Source organism: Prunus dulcis, chromosome 1 (assembly GCF_902201215.1).
Source record: "Prunus dulcis chromosome 1, ALMONDv2, whole genome shotgun sequence".
Lineage (NCBI taxonomy): Eukaryota > Viridiplantae > Streptophyta > Magnoliopsida > Rosales > Rosaceae > Prunus > Prunus dulcis.
In genome coordinates, this window is record NC_047650.1 from 43009373 (window position 1) to 43030032 (window position 20660).

Sequence of the window (20660 nt, forward strand, 5' to 3'; positions counted from 1 at the left end):
ACTGTCAATTTCTCACCCTCCAAGTGCGCTCTCTTCTCATCCCACCTCACCTCCTCATCTCCCAAACTACCCAAACTCTTTCCCCACACCCACAACTCTATACCCACCTCACCCAATCCCTCCCTCCACCAAAAGTTCCTCCATAAGCTTTTAGAACCATCATCCGATGTTCCAGAACCTTCTCCTTCTTCCAACCCACCTGCCAAGTTCACGCCTTTGGAGCAGCAAGTGGTGGACCTCAAGAAGAGGTACCCATATGTCCTTTTGACGGTGGAAGTGGGTTACAAGTACCGATTCTTCGGCCAAGACACCGAAAATGCTGCGAGGGTTTTGGGGATTTATGCCCATATGGAGACGTCTGTGAGGAATGGGGGAGAAAAAATTGAAGGGAGGGGGTTTGGGTCTAATGATTTTTTTCTCTTTTTCTTCAATTATTTTTTAATTTTGTATTTATTTTAACCTTATTTTATTTATTAATTATTAAAAGTCGCATTTACCCTAAAATTTGGTTAAATTCAACAGAAAATTAGACAGTAAGACCAATGGAGCAATTAATATATAGTTAATGGGCCATTTGAACGAATAATTTAATTGAGGGACCAAAATGTAAATCGAGTACAAGTTTGAGGACCATTTGAGTAATTTATCCAATAAAAAAATTATGTGAATTTGAGGTTAAAATCCTAATCCAATACCCTAAAAACAAGGATGTAGATTAACTAGTTGATCCAATTCTAATTCCTTAATTCTTAGATTTCCTGATTTATGACTTCTTTCATTCCTAGTAAATTAATGTGCGGTAAATGGTTACTCATTGATAATATAACGTAACAATAGAAAATCTTAACTTTAAACGTGTTCGAGTACAATACAATAATTTCTATGTAAGTAGTAATCCTATGAATAAATTTAGGTCGAGAACGACTTTGTTTTAAGCTCGACTACAATGCAAGCGTTGAAAATCGTGAAGTTTTTAAGCCGCCACAATGTCTTCCTAATTCACCCATGTTACTATATCAAAGTGGGTTGGGTAGAGAAGGTGTTGCGGAAAGGCTACAATAAGGGGTATGGATGAGAGACTCAAGTTGGGGTTCAATCCAACCATTAAATTTCAACATTTTCAATTCAATTCTTGTTTTCTTTTGTGAAACTAAGGGCTCAAAAGCCCAAACAACTCAGACATGAATAAAATAATAATTGCCCAATGGGCTAGCAAGGAGTAAACCGATATCTCAAAACACGTATGCCGCCAGTGTAATTTTGAATTCGCATTTGGCTTTATAAATTATGCTACAGACATACAGAGTTAACTTCTTTTTTTCTTTTTTCTTTTTAAAGAAAATGATTTTGCTTTTGTTTTTATTTTTGGTTCGCCAACTTCATTTTTTTAAAAAAAAAAATCCTGAACAGAAGCAATTTTCAACTTCAAATTGAAGGAAAATAAGCATAATTAGATTTTAGATAGATAACATAAAACCTAGGTGGATGAAATATAGGTTTAAATATTAAACACAGTGCCCTTCAAGCACAAACTATATGCTCTAACATTTAAGAAGATATTTATACAAATCTGGAAACTGTGAGTATCAGTTACATATGATCCCATGAAAGGGTTCAAGTTACTTAGCTCATCACTGAGGAGAGGAAGCAAATACTGGCAACCCTGAAATGAAAGAAGAAATATTTAGACGTGAAACATCATATTGCTTTGAAACATTACAAATATGATGATCCAAGAACAAATAAATTGCAAGAATTTAAAAGGAATCACATTAAGACGTATTCAGGCTCGTCATGAACCAACCAAACTGACAGTTTCCATGAGGATCGAATGGACCAGTTATGGATCCCAAAAATAAATAAGACAATTAACTTGTGAAAAGGGTCTAATCTCACAATATTGAACATGGGGAGAAGACAGACTAACACAATTGTAAATATATTTAGGATAAAAGAACAGTTATATAATTTTTAATTTTTAATTATCAAGAGAACAGTTTGATTAGGAAAAAGATATAAAATGATGTTACCTCTAAAGATCATTGATGCCGACGTCTTTTGACATTGTCCTCACTAAATGACTGCCAGTTATTATGATCAAGGGTGCTCAGGTCATCAAGTTCCGCAATGGCAAGCAAGTATGTTGTGAGTTTCCTAAGCTCCTGATCACTGTCTCGGCTAGAATGAGCCCTCTTGAATGGCTTGATGGTTAAACCATTTTGTGGGTTCATCACAAAATTCCTTCGCAGATCATCAAACATTATAGTGTTTTTTGAACTGTAGAACTGAACACAACAAGAAACCACTAGTCATCAACTAACTGATCGTTAGACAGCAGAAGAAAATCACAATACTTCTATACAATGCATAGGAACTGTTATCCATCTCCAAATAAATGCTATTGATAAAAAGACAAAATTCATTACTGTGCCTGAAAATGATGGCAATCCATCTAGAAAAATAAAAAATAAAAAATCCCCTTACAACTTGTAATGGGCAAATTATAAATGATGGTATTGTGTCTTCATATGTTAAGCAAAGGAGTTAGCAAAATCTCAACATCACTCAGAAGTTACAAAAAAGGAAACAAGAAAAAAGAGCAAAAGGAGATAATTAATAAAGCCATAGTTCCATACCTCAGGGAATTGAGCCCAGATCAAGCCTAACGGCTTGCAATCAAAGATCCCACGGGAATCTGATTGAACTGTGATCATTGCTAAATGGTCTAGAAGAGCTGTGATTTTGTAGTTGGGATTGCTGAGTACACCAAGCTCAGCCATCTTCAATTCAACCCACTTCATGCTGTAGAAAGGATATATATATATATATATATCATTAAAATTAAATGAACAGATTATAAATCTATGACCATAGTTATTCATTATTCATTCAAATTCCCTGTAATCTACTAATAGCAAGCAGTTTGAAGCCTTTATTTGTTTGTATACTTAAGCTTCCAGATATAACCTTACATTTAAACTGAGAGGGAAAAAAAAGACTCAAGCAATTTTTATCAGTTCAAATTAATTCCTTTGTATCTAAGGGAAAAAAACAAAGCCTTAAGTGTTTTGTAAGAGTCCATTCACATGCAAGAAGAGGTGACGCTTGAGTACTGAAAAGCAATTTAAAGGAACTCTCTCAAACTCATTAGTCTCACCAACATAAATGACTTCTCTCAAATTTATACACGCATAGACACAAACATATCTGGCAGACCTCTTGACACATTTCTAAATGCCTAATTCACAGTCTAGCGAGATAACATGATAGAAAGGTTGAGATAACAAATTAGATTTCATCCACTATTTTGATCATTCTTATTTATCAAGGTATTTATCATCTGAGCACTATCATTCCATTCAGCCAGATATAGAGGCCATTGTTTTCCAGAATAAAATATCCATTTCAAATAAAATTATGTCAAAGAACATAAAGGAATAGAAAGAGAAAGGAGTAATTCATTCAACAAGAGTGACAGGAACCAATGTCATTTTGATGTTGAATTCATTTAACTTTATTTGTATCCATCGATAAAATAAGTCTTGTGCTGCCAAAACAGTTCAATTTGGATGAAGGAATTTATTGGTACACTTGCTGAAATCAAGCGGTTTAGTTGCTTCAAATGAACCACAAAAATCTATATGCAAGTGACTGTAATGGGAGGCTTCTTACAGGATTTGGGATTGATAATGATCAACAATACATAAAAAACAAAAGAAAGGATAGTAAAATATCAGCAAATAACCAACTAATTCACTTCCAATGTTATGCAACAATCTCCTAGTTAGCAAATTAGCATAACACTTACAAACATGGGAAAAAAAATAAGGGACATATATGTGTCGCAAATTCTTTACCAGTAGAAATTGTATAGAAATTTTGATTAATCCATCACTACCTGTGCGTTTTTATAGAATTGAGATAGCAATGGAATTTCAAATCGACAACTTACCTGGTTGCAGACCATATCATGATATCGTATTCAGCATAGGCAGCTGCAAGAAACTCATGAAGAACTACAAAATACAGTGTGGGAATGTTAAATGAGAGACACATGGAGACTCTTGAAATGTAGAAACTTGCTAAGACGAATATACTCACAAGGCCGCATAAGCTGAAGTGGGTTCTCTGCTGGGGACCGGTGATCAAATAGAGTATAATCAATATCTAGCACAAGCAGTTTCTTTCCTTCCCGGCATGGATTCCGAAGTTCAATCTATAATCCAATGCAAAGAAGAAAAAAAACACCATATATTCATCTGAAATTGGGTAACTGTTTACCTAGTTTATTTGTTTGTTTCGTTTTCCTAAGCAAACCGATTTGCACAGAAATAAATTTGAATTTGAAGCAGAAACGACCAAATAAAATAACAGCAATTACTTTAAAAGTACAAAAATAAATAGAAATAGCTAACCTTGTACTGACTTATACGCCTCCTCAACTTCTGCTTATTGCCATGTTTATCTTTAATTTCAACAGCCTCATCTTGGGGAAGCTCAAAATCATCAACAATGTCTGGAGACTCCACTTGATCCACTATAATGTCATCTTCCGTAGTACTAATTTAATTCAGCAACAAATTATCAAACACTTGGTGTGCATAAAATCATACAGAAAGAACATAATAGAGAAATGTGAGAGCGAGAGCAGACCCAATCATGGTCATTCTGAGGGAGGACTTGAAGGGGAGAGAGGAGAGCAAAACGGCGTCGTCGGCGAGCTTTGAAGGGAGGATTTTTGGGTAGAGAAGCTTTTGACGTTTGGGCAAGACGTCGGTGGCTTGGCAGATTCGGCGCTTGAGCTCGCCCACCGTGTCGTCCCCGCATACGCGAACCGTGTACTCCTTCCCGCTCCACTTCACTGTCAGTGTTATCTCCTCCTCCGGCAACGACGTCGTTGAGGTTGAGCCTACACCTACTCCTGCCATTGCCATTGCCATTGCGCAAATAACAACTGCTTACTTTCTCAATCTGTGTGTGTATGTGTGCGTCTCCCTTTCTCGTTGAGGTTTAGACTTCAGGTGGCTACCTATCTTATATTCTTATTCTTATTTTGTGCTCATTTTCATTTTCTTAGAATTAAATTTAGAGCCCAATCCAAATATTGATATATATTTTTTAGGCTAAAATTCACTTTTGGTCTCTATAATTTGATACTTCAATCATTTTTGAGCATGTAGTTTCAATTCTGTTAATTTTGACCATGTAGTTTCATATTTGTAACAATTCAAGGACATATTAGTATTCCTTTCAATTTTTTTGACGATGCAAAGGGCAATTTCTTCAACCCAAAATCCTTGAGCATAAAAACTCTTCTGAAACTCCCCTAATTTCATGTTAGGGCTTGAAATTGGTCATTTGGGGTTTAGGGGTCTTCAAAAATTGGGATTAGCGGTTGAATTTCGAGCCCTAATATGAAATGGGAATTATTTCAAACAAGCTTTTACTCTCAAGAATTTTGGATTGACGAAATTGTCCCTTGATAAATTGACAAGAATACTAACATGCCCTTGAATTGCTTCAAATACAAAACTACAATGACAAAATTGACGGAATTAAAACTATAGGATCAAAAGTGGTTGAAGTGACAAACTACAGAGACCAAAAGTGACTTTTGACCTTTTTGTTAATGTTACAACTTACAAAGGCTATAATATGCGATTTTGCTCCTAAATTAACTATAATTGTAAATTTAACTGTTGAGTAAATTTTTTTGGTAAATTAAATACTTAAACTATACTAGCCTCTCCATACGCATGCGAGAGACATAAGAATTCATATTCTATTAATATAAGAAGTTGAGTTTGAACAATTGATGAAAATAAAAGTAAATATAAAATCGAACGTGTGCTATCAAAAGAAAATCATATATTAACAGGAAAATCTCCAATTTAAAAGTAAAAACAATTCTGTCAATCGTCATCAAGTGGAAGGGAAAAACAACTTTTAATATGTGTATGAGAAGACTTTCTCTTATACCGTCCATAAGAGTGGCATAAGTGATGGTGCGAGGAAACAATTCCCTCACAAATACTAGGTAATTACTACACTCTGCTCTAACTATAAGCTGAGTTTAAAATAAACTTCACAATGTTTCTTTCATCAATGGCAACAAAATCAACGATCAATTCGGTAGTTGACGCATCTGCAGAGAAACCCCTCTCCACCATTTGTTGAATAAGTACCATTGTCTCCGATGTCTCATAAGTCCTTTTGATGATAAACCATAGAAAAGGTCCAATGCATATTCACAATTTTTCCAGCAATGCATAAACCTTCCATAAGAATAGTGTAAATCACAATTAGTGAAAACAATACAACTCAATACTACTACAGTGGTCCTTTTTCCTCCCATTCATCTCTTCTTTTTTTTCTTTTTCTTTTTTGGGTTGAACTTTCATTTTGCTTTACTAAAAAATGGTACTGATAAAAAAAATAAAGGCGGGAAAGTGGTATAAATGCCTAACTGCATTGTCCATTCCAAAGGTAAAATAACAAAAAGAAATGGCAGTAGGTGGGTTACATACAAAGTGCCTCCATGTCCATCAAGAGAAAAAGGAAAATAAAAATAAAAGTGCCTCCATGTATATCTAGTCTTCATCCTCTGTTTCTTCATCATCGTCGTCGTTGTTTTCACCGTACCTCCAACCATCCTCAACATTGTCGCGGTCCTCCTCAGTCTCTTCACTATCTTCTTCCTCGTAAACTACTTCATCTTTGACGGGCCAGGGCTTTTTCATTGTGTTCATAGTGGCAGGAGATGGAGTTGCGCCTTTACGCTGAACAACTTTTGCAGGCGGGAACTTTAAGTTTGGTTTGGGCCTGTTTTGTTTCTGGCTCTTGCCATTCACACGTTTTCCAGCATAGGCATCTTGATCACTGGCTTCATCCATCTCATTGTCAGCATTATTAGGCGCATTCTCCGCATTCTCATCAGACATATGGCCAGGATGCTCTCTCCTGAGATGTAGTTTAAGCTTGTATTCATGGATGTAGGCCTTTTCACACCCTTCATAAGGACAAGCATAAGGGCGATCAGATGATGCAGAGCCATAACCCCCTGCGGGAGGCTTGGGAGTTTTGATTTGCTTCTCTGCAGGTGGGGTAGCATATTTTGGCACGTCCACCATCACACTCTGTAAAATTAACAGTAACATTGAGAATCAAGTCATACTTCCTATGTTATTTAAGTCTAGCAAAGTATGAGTGACCAAATTGAAGACAGATAGTTTGGCGCTATTTTCAGATATTTCTATTAGTAAGGAGTAAGGACCGTCCCATGCCTCTGAATTCAAAAATTCTTATCTTCTGTATCAAAACCAACATAAGCTTTTGATTTGGACTGGTGAATCTAGAAGAAGATAATTAGATTTGAAAAAAAAAACACATGTCAAGTTTCTAAACAGGATGAATTCCAACCATTTGACAAAGATGTGCTACTTCAAATTCACTCTCAAAATAATTTGAATCTAGAAGAAGATAATTAGATTTGAAAAAGAAAAAAAACACATGTCAAGTTTCTAAACAGGATGAATTCCAACCATTTGACAAAGATGTGCTACTTCAAATTCACTCTCAAAATAATTTGAATCTATTTCCATCTATTACAAAGAGTATCAAAACTATATTTTTATATTTCTTTCAACATTTTAAAGCAAATTTAATGTAAAAATTTCTATATAAATCCCTCATACAGCCTAAATGATTTGGGGCAAAAAAAAATTCCATATTACTAGCACTATATTCAGTAGAAGAAAGACGAAAAAAATGAAGAAAATAACGGCAAAATATTTCCTAAACAATAAAAGTGGGGGAGTATTACCAACCTTCTCATGGTGAGACGAAATGTGGTTTTTAAGCTTGTATTCATGAGCATATCTCTTTCCACAGTCTGGGTATGGACAAATATGATAGTTCTCTTGCGAATGTGTTTTCATGTGAGACCTAAGGTTGAAATCCAGGGAGAAGGCCTGCAGATGTGAGATTTGAAATTAATGACAACACAAAAAATAAAAAGTTCTACATGTCACACACACCAACAAATAAAGGAATATATTAAGCCCAAAAAGCTCAGGTGATAGTGGGATTTATTTTCTTAATTGGATGTGTAATATTTGATTACTTGTATGACAGTAATCATTATCTTAAGAAGCCTTCATTAAGGATGCCCATAACTGTAATTCATGACCATATTCTGTTTTGCTGATCCTATAAATTTCACTTTTTTTTCCATTTCAATAAATTTTTAAAATCTAGCATCGAAGGTTGTGAAGGAGGCTCGTAGGATCTAGTCAAGCCTATATTAGATATACTTGATTCATTCTGAAAAGGGAAGGTGAGACAGATGCATACTGCATTTTTAGACGAACAATATTGATCATATTTTGTGGGGGGAAACGTACAACCAACCATCACAAATTCAACATTAGATGCCAGGAGAACAAAGAAAGAAAACAGCAAGGAAAAACTGTTTTTAATAATGGAAAAGATGATACCTTACCACAGCCTTCAAAGTTACACCGATAATCTCTCTCCCCAGTATGAATAAGAAAGTGTCTTTTCAACTTTGAACTATCCAAAAATTTCTGCAACATTCACAATATTATTTTTCTGATTACTAAGCAAGACATTAGAAATTTTGCTGGAAGATCAGTATCCATCCATTTATTTTTCTTTTCCCTTTTCCCCTTTTTCCCCGAAATTCCATTGGTTTACTTACCACTATACCTTAATTTAAAGTAACACTATAGTGTGATGAGGAACTATGGGGATTGCATATTTGGGACAGCACAAGACTTTACAAGTTACAGAATATAAAAAAAAGTTACAGGCCAACTCCTTACAAAATACTTTCTTCTTGTTTTTTTTGTTTTACCAAACTGAAATCCAGAGAGGAAGAGAAAGAAAAAATAAATTTCGTTGGAAAGTCGGTATCCAACCGCTAATTCTTTTTCCCTGAGTTCCATTGATTTACTTGCCAATATACTTACTTAAAACTAAAGCGATTCAGTTCAACAAAGAATTATAAGGAAGTGCATATTTGGGACAACACAAGACTTTACAACTTCTAGAAATAAGTTAATAGACCAAGAAACTGAATAAATACTCTCTTCACGTTAATTGACTAATGGTAGACCCCACTTAGCAAATACCTCCTTAAGCCCAACCAGAAAAGTTATTAGACCAACTAGTTAACAAATACATCCTTCATAGTAAGTTAATAATGATAACGCATGGGATTTAACTTCAACATTCACCTTATCATCTGAATTTAAAATAGTAAGCTGATAAATCTTCTCCATTTCTTTTGACAAGATAGTAACTTTCTATCTCAATTCCATAGCTTTACTGTATCTGTGTAAACAGGCACTACAAGGAAAGCAAAAGGCTGGGGAAAACATCATAAACATTGAAAATAATACCTTTCCACAACCCTCATAGTGACAAACATATTGTCTTTCCCCATGGATGTGTGAATGCTTCCTCAAAGCACCAGCATCAATAAAGGTCTTCCCACAGCCTTCATAGCTGCAAAGAAAAAGCACTTCCGTTGTTGGTTCTGGCTCTGGCTCTGGTGCCACAGTTTCTTTTGATTTCTCTTTCAAAGCCTTTATTGTATCCGCTAACAAAAACACAAAAAAATCAGGCCAAACTGAGGCTTCATAAGAACAAAGACAAACAACAGCTCTCTTTTCATGTCATTCCAAGATGACTCCCTTAAGCCTAAACTCATTTGTGATCCATAAAGTCTCAAGCCTAAAGTAAAATTAACACATTGAATTAAAATAATGCATCACTCATATGGCATATCAGGAAACTAAAACCTATAAGATATTATACGGCACATGACAACACAAATGTACAACCCAGAAAACACTTTAGAAGTCAAATTATTGACTGACAGAAGATGCATTAGCACTAATGGAATATGAGTAGCAGTGCATACAATGATGAAAGTATATGACCTTGATGTACTAATGGCCTATTCATTATGTAATATATATATATATATATATATATATATATATATATATACAATCACAGAAAAAGAAAGAATTGAGTACACAAGAAAGCTTCCATGACTTCTACAAGATCAAACACAGCTTAGCATGCAGAACGCACACATCATACTAAAGACCGTACTAATTCCATATGTTTGTCTCTTTTTTCCTTTTCTGATAAGAAACTTGTTTTTCTTTTTCTTTTTCTTTTTCTTTATATTCATATACACTTACTAATTCTATATAATAATTTTGACTCTTGCAAAACTCCTGCAAAATGACTTGCAAAGTAAAGTGGCTTAGAAGTACATTGAGGAAGCACACTATAGAACACGGTAGGAAAGAAAAAGTAAGATGTACCTGTGACCCATTTCAATAGAGAGCACTTCCCACCAGTTGCTACAACATCTTGGGGAACCCTAACAGAAAATTTCATCAAACTATTAGCCAATGCAAGATAAATACTTCAAAATTACCAACCACAACTGGAATCTTTATTTATTTATTTCTTTATTGGTGGAAGGAGGTCAAACGGGGAGGGATTCAAATTTTGGCCTTGGGTATGAGGGTAAATGCTTACTATCACAGGACATACAAGCCCACGGCACTGCAGTGGGCAGCTTGCTTCTAAATGAATTGATCTTAATCATTATACAGAAAAACAAAAAGAAAGGGTTCGATAAACTGATTTTCTACTTTGAGAGTTCCTACGCATTAAACTCAGGGGGAAACATAAAATTAGGCGATTTAAACCCAAATTGTACAGTAACCAAATAATGAACCCATTTCATGGAGTAAACGTTTATGTTTACTTTGGTTTTGAAATTGCTAAACAAAGCATTGAACAGCATCTTGGCTTAGATATTGCTACTTTTCTTTCAAATTATGACAAAGCCCAACCCATCCTTCTCACTTCTCAGCAACCATCCACAACTACAATTGAATCCCATGAAAGTACATTGCTTCAGTTTGACAGAAAATTGAAAACATAAAACTAAGTGCACCTCTATTTTCATTTATTTGACACCAAAAGGACAAAAAGAAAAATAGAACACAACACTCGAAGCAGTGATTTTCAGAGAGTGAGAAAATTGTATTTGCACTAAAATTCCAACCCAGGAAGTTCAAAAGATTGTATTTCCTATTATTCATCTAAGTTTTCTCGGAGACCAAACAAAATCAGTAATTGAGTCCTAGAAAACATAATTCATAAAACATCAAATTAAAAATTAAAGAAAAGGAAAAATAGATACCATTCTTTAAACCATTTTACAGCGGGAGTCTTGGATCGGAAGATGGGGCGCCTCTCGAAATAATTGTGATGGAATTGGGTCTCCATCTCGTTCTCCTTTTGTTCGACGCCCTTATTCGAATTCCAAGACCAGAATTAGGGCTAGAATTACCGTTTGGATATTAGAGAGAGATCGCGAAGGAGATAAAGCTTTGGGTTGAGCAGCTCTTGCTATGTCGGTTCATCACTTCATGTCTGTTTGCCGGGTCGGGTCAACGGCCGGAGGCCTAACCCAAAGTCTGTTTCTTTTTCTTTGGTCATGAATTTGTTTCTTTTGTTTTTAACAAAAATTGTATCAACCAAGGAAATAGTTATTTTGCATATCATAAACTCTGTATTTTATTTATTTTGAATTTCTAGAATGATACTTAAATTTATATCGGTGGCAGTTAGCAGTTAGCAGTTGGGTGCAAGTGTTAGTTATTTAGGCTCGAGGTTGTGGGACCCTAGTATTGATGGTGAGAGTAGACAATCTCTCCCTAAACTTTTGTTCATTAAAAAAAAAAAAAAAAATCTATAATGATACTTCAGCTACAAAGACATGTATACGTCTAAAACCAATATCGACGTCTATAATTTTTCTCACACTTCAGTAACATTTGACTAAAATATCGCTATAATATCGATAATATCAAGATGATGAAGGCAATGAAAATTTTGAATATTTACACTAACACTCCCTGAGGTTTTGTGAAGGTTTCTTGTGTTTTCACAAAACTCCCCTTGGGTCTCAAAAATTACATGAACACTCTCTGAGGTTTCAATTTGTTTTCACAAAACTCATTTTCATTAATTGTTTGTCCAAAAATTGATAATTTTATTGAAGTAAAAAAAAAAAAACTTATGTAGATGATAAAATTAACCTCAATGAAGTATATGCATTCCAATCTCAATGGCCAACTGTGCCATTGGATAATTTTTTCTATAAAATCATCAATCTTTGGATGAAAAATTAATGAAAATGAGTAGTTTTGTAAAACAATTTAAAACCTCATGAGGTGTTCTTTAATTTCCAAAACCTCAAGGAGTTTTGTAAAAAACCGAAAACCTCATGAAGTGTTAGTGTAAATAACACAAATTTGAACCTTATAGGTACTCTATGTGGTACTAAATCACTCATGTATCTTATCTTGTAATGTATAATGTGTAAAATATTGTAATAAATCATTATAAATAAAGGACTATGGTGTGTTTAATATTTTTTCATTAATTACTACATATTTTCTACACTTCCATTTTTGTTAGCTTGCTATATAATCAAATTAAATCAGTTAAACCCATCATGCAATACATTTCCTTCTAATTTTTTGTAATAAAGTAATAGATAATTGACTAAATAAACATCCTCCAAAGTTTCAAGAAAAATTTCCAAGTTTTTCTTACAATTTCCATGGTTTTTATTTAATTTATCGATATTGGTAATATCCTGATATTTCCACTGAAATTTCCATATTTTTGGACTACCGATATTTTCAAAACCATCGATACTTTAAACCTTGTTCACAACCAGACTGATCTTAGGGGTGGATGCGAAGGGTGATAACCATGGGTCTCCAAGTAAGGGGGCCTCAGTGGACGGGGTCTTGATTAGATATTGGTTTCATTAAAGTACCATTTTGTACTTAGGTGGATTTGTATTTCTTCCCAATCCTTGTAGATCGTTTTTATGTTTTATATCAAATTGATGTTTTGCTTAAATGTGTTTATCTAACTGAGCTCCCATTTTTTGTTATTAAAATACTTTTGTTTTGATAATATCACAAAATTTGAAACTTGAGTGCAAGTCTTGCTGCCAAGCATAGGTTTCCAAAGTTAATTTAACATCAAACGTAAAAGGTATGTCAACATTCTCTTGCGTAATATATATGTATATATATACACACACACAGAAGCATCAACAACCCCATATATAATGGGAAATAAATTAACTGAAAAACAGAGAATAAGCATCAGCACCGAATGACACCCCATCAAACAAAATCTTTGTAATATTCTCTGCCCACCTAATTTCTGGGAATCTTCTATTTGGACTTTGGAATGCATGCCCTGCAGGTTTTCCAAAAGTCCTATATATATATATATATATATATATATATATATATGAAAAAAGAAAAAGTAAAAAAATAAAAGGCATGCTGCCCATTGATTGACCAGGCCGAGTTGCTGACTCAACTGAGTCCTAGTGAGTTAACTCAGCCAATATCTGCAGCATCATCCAAAACCTGCCACAACAATAGCTTCCCACTTGGAACATCGGCATCACTTTGTTCTGTTGCACACTCTGCCTGCTGCAAACTTTTTGCTAATTTTTTCATCCTCGTGGGCACCAAGCTCCTCACCATGTTACTCCAAATCGGTAACCTAACTCGTTCGAGAAAACAATTTTCCATCTCCTTAACAACGTCCATCATTGTTGGACGACATGCTACATCTGATGAGACACAGCTTGCTGCCACATTTAACATGTGCCTTATTGTGCTTGACATGTACGTGGGCAACCCTAGCCTTGCATCACAAATTTGTTCTATCCTTTGCTCTTTGATTAATGGAATTGCCCAATCCACTATTGAAGCTGGTGATTTATAGATGTCAATGACTTTCCTTGAACTTATAATCTCCAACAACACAACGCCAAAACTAAACACATCATTCTTGGTACTTAGTTTGCTAGGAGTGGTGTAACAAGGGTCCAAGTATCCAATAGTACCTGCAGCGGGTTCACTCGGGTGACTCGGCGAGTCGACTCGCAAGAGCACGGCAAGTCCAAAGTCCGCCAACTTGGCATTCCAATCTGAATCGAACAAAATGTTTGCCGACTTGACGTCTCTGTGGATCACCATAGGTTCCCCTTGGTGAAGAAATTGGACAGCCCGGGCAACACGAATGGCGATTTCCACACGTTTAGGCCATGGAGGGGGTGTGGATGCAACATGAAGTAGGTCGTGGAGAGAGCCATTGGGCATGAACTCCATGACAAGGAGCTTGTTCTTGTTTGAGTCTTGATGACTTGTTCCAAGAAGGCTTATAACATGTGGGCTTTCGGGTAGAGAAGACAACACACGTATCTCATTGTCGAGCTTAAGGAGTGATACTTGATGGGCATGATATTGATCAAGTGGCTTCTTTATGGCAACCAGTTTGTTGACTAGTATGGCTTTGTAAACCATGCCATGGCTTCCTTTGCCAATGAGCTTAGTTGGAGAGAAGCTTTCTGTTGCCTTCACAAGTTGATCATAATCAAAGTCCACCATTTTCTTCTTGATGAAAAATATACCAAGAAATTAAACTTCGATGAGTTTGGAGAGATGTGGAGGGAAATGGAAATGAGGGTTTTATTTGTTTGATGAGGTTGATGGGTTTCATGTAGGTGAGAGTGGGTAGGAGCAAAACTGGAAGAGCTTTTGGAGATGCCAGCGAATAAAGAGGCTGTGGGGGACATCAAAAGGAAAAAGCACATAGTAAACAAAAAAGAAAATGAAAGAAAAGAGTTATTGAGAAAAGATAAAGGTAGCAGTGTGCTGAGAGAAAAGCAAAACCCTACAACGAAAGGCTTCTGACCAGGGATGAGATCGATGATGCTCCATTAGATTAGATATGCTGGTTGGTTTGATTTCCCTGGTTGTTTGGTCCCTCTCCCACCCTATAACACTTTTTTATTTTTCAATTGTAATTTAATTTAGATCGAGTTAATTGTAGCAATGATCTCTGAAATATTACCCGAAAGTTGTTTCAATCCTTAAATTTATTTTTTTCAAATCTATTATCCTGTTTTTTTTTCTTATTCACTTTATTCCTTCCTTACCATTAATTCCGTCAAATTTTTCTGTCAAATTTAGGGTAAGTTCCTCATTTCACCTGTCATTTTTAAAGAATTAATGAAATTGAAGAAAAAAAAATTGAAAAATGAATTCTTATGCTCCATGGAGGAGCAGCGACCCATGGTGGACTTGAAAAGACAGATTGGAGTCAAGCTCCATTCACAGCCTCTTCTTGCAGTTCAAGTAGTGCTGCTGCATCATCTGCATCCACTAGTGCTGCTTGGTTTTCCCAAGAGAACAGTACAAGTGAGGAAAGATTGAAATGGGTGCACAACAGCTACATGATATAAAAGATAACTAACGCAGAGGTCTAGCCCAGTAGAAAAGTAATTTAATTTATAGGTTAATAATTTCATGTCCCTTATGGCACCTTGATGTGTCAAACTTATTTTATCCACGGGCGCTGCATGATTATAAAATCATGGTAGAGCCTTTAGCTATATAAACTTATCCTAACTTTTCTATTAGGATTGGGCGATTTTAATAGCGTGAGATTTTAGCATGTGCATGCAGTCGCTAATTGGAGGTAAAATGTCGTCCTCCAAGTTCTGTCACGCACATCACTCACAAATCTATGATATAAAAAAGCTTTAAAAAATGGAAAAACTTTGAATTTAAAAAAAGAAATCTGCACATCGAGGAAATAAAGAGAAATAGAGATAGAGAGGAAGAGACGAGAGAGAGGGGGTTGGGGACCTAGGTCGGTGATTGGATCGGGAGGAGACAGGGAAAGAGGGTGGTGATTACGGCACATGGTGGTCGGGCTGGTGGCTACAATAGGGGAGGGGGTTCGGTGTGTGCAGGACAAAACATAGAGGACAACATTGATTGCTAAAAAACAAAAAAAGAGTAAAATTAAGTATTTCGCAGACATCAGAGACTATTTGTGATTAAAACCCTAAAAAGATAAGTGCATTATAATTGAGCACATAAAAAATAGATAGGAAAATAGGTTGAACCAAAAAGGTTTAGAAACCAATAACTTTGTTAAACAAGGTAAAAAGACATACATCACATGGACAAAAGAAGAAGACCTCCAAAAGCATACCAAACAATTGTCTCTGCATACAACAATTTCAGAAATCCAACCATTTGGTGAAGTAGACACACGTCCTTGGGGAAATAATACCATCTGGCGTACATTGACTTATCCGCGGACAAACTCCACATGGAATGGAAGCCATGGCCCCTACTTTGGGTTCCCGTTTAGTACCTCCCTTGCTTATGGATTTATAGCAAACTTTCCCAACTGGAAATGAAGCAAACTCCCCCATCCCAGTGCTCTTCACCTCCGTGACCCGTTTGTCCAAAACCAGAACCCTGAGAATCTCCTCAATTTGCGGTCTTGTGAACGAAGTTTTGAATATTCCACTCTTTTTAACTTCATCAGAAATTCCCTCCAAGGTAGCAACCTTGAGCTGATATATGATCTTTGCAAACCCGTCTTTTACACAGGTTATGTAATATTTATCGAGGGTCCCATTAGAATACCAATCCCCACCGGTTAACTCCTTGGAGGGCTCAAACTCTGAAGCCATATAATGCTTTCTCCCCTTGCTTTGGACATTTACAACCTCTTTTATCAGGTTCTTGGCTTGGAGTGATTTTATGGATTTGCCAACCAGATTGTCAGGGAGGTTCGCTTCCTTCTTCATGTCTCGTGTCCAAATTCCCATATCTTGCTTGCTTCGGATCACATTATATACGATTTTCTCGTGCTCTGTCAAAGACTCCAACGGGGAATTAGAGTCTGGCTGTTTCCGTTTGAGTGCTGAAGGTCTGCTCATCCTATGATCCTGTCGAGGGGTAAAGAAAACAACATAAGAAACTTTGTTGACACTTACATCACAAAGCTCTAAGACTTGTTTCTTTTTTGAGGTGATAAAAAATAAATCATTACTTTCTATGGGATAAGATACAACATAAAATCCAAAAATATATTCACTTAAATTAGAAAGACTATTTTTGGTGGCAGAGAAACAGGAAAAGAAAGCAAACAAAAACACTCAAACAAGTTAATATCCTTCGGAAACAATTGGCAACAGAAAAACGCAAAATTTTCACTGAATTTGGTTTTGTAAAAAAAATGTCAAAACTTAGGAAAGTTGATGAGTGGCAGTGTTCTTCTGAGTCTAAAGTTTCCTTTTTTCACTTCAGCTACACTACCATTATTTGATTTTCTTATTTTTCAGACTGTTTCTTAACAACCAAAGACAACGGATGTTTTTTTTTTTTTAAAGAAAAACAGCATATACCCAAAACAATCAATATGCAAACTAGAAAAAAGTGGTTTTTGTGTGTTTCATTGCTAAGAACAAGTAAGAAATATAAGAAAGTAATGAACGCTGGTGTTCTGAGTCCAAGTTTCTCTTTTCACTTTCAAGTCAGAAAACAGGAAAATCAATGAATCGTAGTGTTACTGAAAGTTATTAAATTAAAAATAAAATGCTGAAAGTGAAAAAAAGAAACTTTTGTTAGAATTTGCCACTTAGACAATAAATGAAACCTCTGGCACCAAAAGAAGATTCAAGACATGGCATAAATACCAAAACAGATTCAACAGATGCCACTCATACATTACAATCCTTGAAAAGAAAAACAAGAAATGCTAGAAAGAAACAGGAAAAGCCACATGATTCATTTTCGAAACCAGGAAATGCTTGAAAGAAACATCTTTCAAATTTTTACATTCCCAAAGCACTTCTTATTGATTCTCTAGCCAAGAAATACAAACTTATAAATAGCACGTAATGAGAATATTAAAAACTACAAGTGTATGATTACAGCCTCAAACAAGTCCGATTGCATAAACTCAAAGTCCCACTGCATATTTTTGAGCTTTAAACAAGCAAATCGCATATCACAAGCGTCAACAAGGACTGATTTATGAATTGAACCACAACACAACAGATTCTATTAGATTCATCAACAAGGAAATGATTTATCAATCGACTTATTGAACACAACAGATTCTATTACAAGCATGAACATAACAGATTTATCAATTGTGTCGATGGAATCCCATACAGTTTGTCAAAAGTGAGATGTCTCTTTGTTTTAACTAGCAGGGTTACATTATTGCTCCCTTCATTGAACCTAAAAAGGGGTCACTCGAAGAAAAATCAAAACAGTGGCAACAAATGCAGTCCTGACCCATTTTGTCAATATCTTTTTACATATACACAATTATGAAGCAGGATGCATTTAATGAATGCTATAGCAAATGAATTTGCTCCGTTTTTTACACATCTAATTGTTTTTTTTCTTTTGCAGGAAACTAGAAAGGGTGGACAATCAGAGGAAGAGAAAACTAGAATTGAGAATCATATACCAAAAGCAAAGTAGGAATTCGAACACAAAGCACCAAAAGTAGTTTCATATCAAAAGGGCAAGACATGAACTCAATCCAACAGTTATGAATCATTAAACCATATATTAGATGTATATTACTTGCCTTTTCTAAGGAGAATCAGTCTATTTCTTACCCATCATATTTTCTTTTTTTGCAGGAAATTAGGGAGGGTGAGCAATCAGAGAAATTGACCACAGGGCTTAAGCAAGATTGTCTCGTAACAAAAACTACACAGACCACAGTGAATGACCAAAAACAAATCCAAACAAAAATCAAAAAGTACCCAGAAAAAAAAAACGAAAAACTAACCAAAGTAGCGAGCCAGAGATGATAAGAGTGTGAGACGGAGTCGCAGAGATGAGAGCCTCCAGCCGGGGTGACGCCGGACCGATGTTGTGCGCCTCTTCGGTTATGGCTTCGCGTCGATTGAAAGAGATAGAAACGGTTCAAGTCGACGGCGCCGGAGGGATGAAACAGACGGTGTAGCAAAGGCGTGCGGCGAATGATGAAAAGCTTTTTGTTTTTTCACAAGTTTAAGGAATGTCCTTTTCTGTGGGGGAAAAAACCTTTATTCATTTTAATTAAAAGAGGGTGAAATAGTAAAACACCACTAATAATAACATGCCGGTCAATGGCATAATAATGGCCATTGCTCACGAGCCGATTGGGCTTTAACTTGGACCTGCTTAGGCTCGTCAGTGGGCCAGTTTGGTTTAGTCCTTTAGGTCTCATAGAGGGGTAGCTTTCCATGCATGCTTTGTGGTTGTCATGTATGTGTTCTTGGAATGGAAACAACGATGGTCATCAATGTTAAACATGGTGTAGCATTACCATTCTAAAGACTTGTTAAACCATACATTCATATGAAGGAAAGAAACTCATAATTATGTTGAATAATATGAGTTCCACATCGGAAACTTGACTAAATAAAATATAAAATATAATAAATGGGTCTACTACTAATAACACCGAGGTTTTCTGTAATAAAATTTCATACCTACTGGGCTTTGTAGGTGGTTAAATTTGGAACAATATCAATGTTGTTAGTAGTGGGCTGCTGACCCGTCTCTCTGAATTTAACAAATTAGATATTCAGATTGATTGTTTAATAAAATAACAAGTTCAAGATAGGTATCAAAATACTGAAATTGAAAACGTAAATACTATGCTTTAAGGGTGCAAGTTCAAGATACTAAACTGAATTGGAAAGCAATTACATTTTGAGATTGGCACACCAAACCATATACTATTGAAGAAGATGCTCTAATAAAAAATTGTAAAACTCGGATTCAAAGAGTCCTCAGAAAATTGATGTTTCTGAAATCTCATGAGTGAAAATTGCCCGTAGGCCATAGATTTGATTTAGATATTAGGAAGGTGAAGGTCCTACGCACACCCGTACATGCATGTGGAGCCCTATCAATGCCGATAGAGACGCATGAAGATTTCTAACTATGGTGCAAGGTACAAATAATGTACCTAATTGTAGGGGTTACCATAGACATCTAAATAAAAACAAAACATTTAATGCAAATAAAATAAAATAAAACCCATTTCTTGCAAGCAAATTTTGATTTTTTAAATTCATTCAGGCAGCTTGATTAAAAATAAGAAAAATCTGAACAGCATGAAAGCGAATGTGTTCCCTATTTTACACTCGAGTTATTCATAACTTTATAATTATTTATCTAATTTTAAAAGACATTTACCAATCCCATGAGTTGGGCTCTAATTATGCATGGTCCCGCCCAAATGGACTACATAGTATTATTTTATTCCTTAATATGTTGCATGTTATAACTAGTGGTTAGAGCTAAGACTTTATTGTACTGTCGAAGCATAGTAACTAATATACACAAGACAACTTCATGATGCATAATTAATAGTTTTGTATTCTTTTCACGGTTAGGAGACTTTCATAGCCTCCCCCTCCCTATTGCCACAATATCAAGCATGAGACTCTCTTGAGTGAGAAAAAAAAAGGTGGTCTTTCGATAGAGAAATAAGGAAGAAGAAAGATAAGGAGCTTGTAGTTAAAGAGTAGTTATTCATGCATCCGAGATTATATATGTTTAACCTCAACTGCCCTAATATCGCTATGTCCCAAAAAAAATAAAATAAAAAAAATTAGAGAGAGTATTTTGGGATGATGGAGGTGGGAAAAGAGAATTATTGCTTTTTAAAATTTAGCTGATGGG

General features: G+C 35.5%; 4 protein-coding genes across 7 annotated transcripts; all 4 read right to left on the reverse strand.

The window, feature by feature from the left end:
- Window positions 1-1466: 1466 nt before the first annotated feature.
- On the reverse strand, window positions 1467-4994 carry LOC117615630 (ubiquitin-like domain-containing CTD phosphatase). The gene is made up of 7 exons (XM_034344742.1): window positions 4654-4994; window positions 4416-4560; window positions 4102-4216; window positions 3953-4016; window positions 2637-2802; window positions 2031-2285; window positions 1467-1663 (listed from the first exon to the last, which is right to left on the reverse strand). The coding sequence occupies exons 1-6, from the start codon at window positions 4938-4940 to the stop codon at window positions 2040-2042; spliced, it is 1023 nt and encodes a 340-aa protein (XP_034200633.1). The 5' UTR covers window positions 4941-4994; the 3' UTR covers window positions 1467-1663; window positions 2031-2039.
- Window positions 4995-6424: 1430 nt separating this feature from the next.
- LOC117615629 (zinc finger transcription factor YY1-like) lies at window positions 6425-11582 on the reverse strand. Of its 2 annotated transcripts, XM_034344740.1 has the most exons (6): window positions 11255-11582; window positions 10362-10420; window positions 9423-9622; window positions 8496-8585; window positions 7827-7970; window positions 6425-7136 (listed from the first exon to the last, which is right to left on the reverse strand). In XM_034344740.1, the coding sequence occupies exons 1-6, from the start codon at window positions 11338-11340 to the stop codon at window positions 6591-6593; spliced, it is 1125 nt and encodes a 374-aa protein (XP_034200631.1). In that variant the 5' UTR covers window positions 11341-11582; the 3' UTR covers window positions 6425-6590. The 2 variants fall into 2 exon arrangements, with proteins under 2 accessions (XP_034200631.1, XP_034200632.1); XM_034344741.1 differs by lacking the exon at window positions 8496-8585 and having other exon boundaries at window positions 11255-11562.
- A 1902-nt stretch (window positions 11583-13484) lies between these two features.
- On the reverse strand, window positions 13485-14653 carry LOC117620370 (serine/threonine-protein kinase-like protein At5g23170). Its single transcript, XM_034350555.1, has one exon. It carries the CDS (start codon window positions 14541-14543, stop codon window positions 13485-13487), a length of 1059 nt encoding a protein of 352 aa, XP_034206446.1. The 5' UTR covers window positions 14544-14653.
- A 1387-nt stretch (window positions 14654-16040) lies between these two features.
- LOC117615631 (DNA-directed RNA polymerase III subunit rpc6-like) lies at window positions 16041-19006 on the reverse strand. Of its 3 annotated transcripts, none has more exons than XM_034344745.1 (3): window positions 18772-19006; window positions 18596-18689; window positions 16041-16906 (listed from the first exon to the last, which is right to left on the reverse strand). In XM_034344745.1, the coding sequence occupies exon 3, from the start codon at window positions 16895-16897 to the stop codon at window positions 16187-16189; it is 711 nt and encodes a 236-aa protein (XP_034200636.1). In that variant the 5' UTR covers window positions 16898-16906; window positions 18596-18689; window positions 18772-19006; the 3' UTR covers window positions 16041-16186. The 3 variants fall into 3 exon arrangements, with proteins under 3 accessions (XP_034200636.1, XP_034200635.1, XP_034200634.1); XM_034344744.1 differs by having other exon boundaries at window positions 18565-18689; XM_034344743.1 differs by lacking the exon at window positions 18596-18689 and having other exon boundaries at window positions 18772-19005.
- Window positions 19007-20660: the final 1654 nt, after the last annotated feature.

Bases quoted from the DNA above. Each gene is read 5' to 3' on its own strand.
- LOC117615629 (XM_034344740.1), bottom strand. From the start codon at position 11,340: ATGGAGACCCAATTCCATCACAATTATTTCGAGAGGCGCCCCATCTTC. The intron at 9,623-10,361 runs GTACATCTTACT...TGTTTTTGTTAG, and splicing joins TCTATTGAAATGGGTCACAG to CGGATACAATAAAGGCTTTG. The intron at 8,586-9,422 runs GTATTATTTTCA...TGAATGTTGCAG, and splicing joins ACTATGAGGGTTGTGGAAAG to AAATTTTTGGATAGTTCAAA.
- LOC117615630 (XM_034344742.1), bottom strand. From the start codon at position 4,940: ATGGCAATGGCAATGGCAGGAGTAGGTGTAGGCTCAACCTCAACGACG. The intron at 4,561-4,653 runs GTCTGCTCTCGC...GAATTAAATTAG, and splicing joins CTCAGAATGACCATGATTGG to TACTACGGAAGATGACATTA. The intron at 2,286-2,636 runs GTATGGAACTAT...TGTTGTGTTCAG, and splicing joins TCTGGGCTCAATTCCCTGAG to TTCTACAGTTCAAAAAACAC.
- LOC117620370 (XM_034350555.1), bottom strand. From the start codon at position 14,543: ATGGTGGACTTTGATTATGATCAACTTGTGAAGGCAACAGAAAGCTTC.
- LOC117615631 (XM_034344745.1), bottom strand. From the start codon at position 16,897: ATGAGCAGACCTTCAGCACTCAAACGGAAACAGCCAGACTCTAATTCC.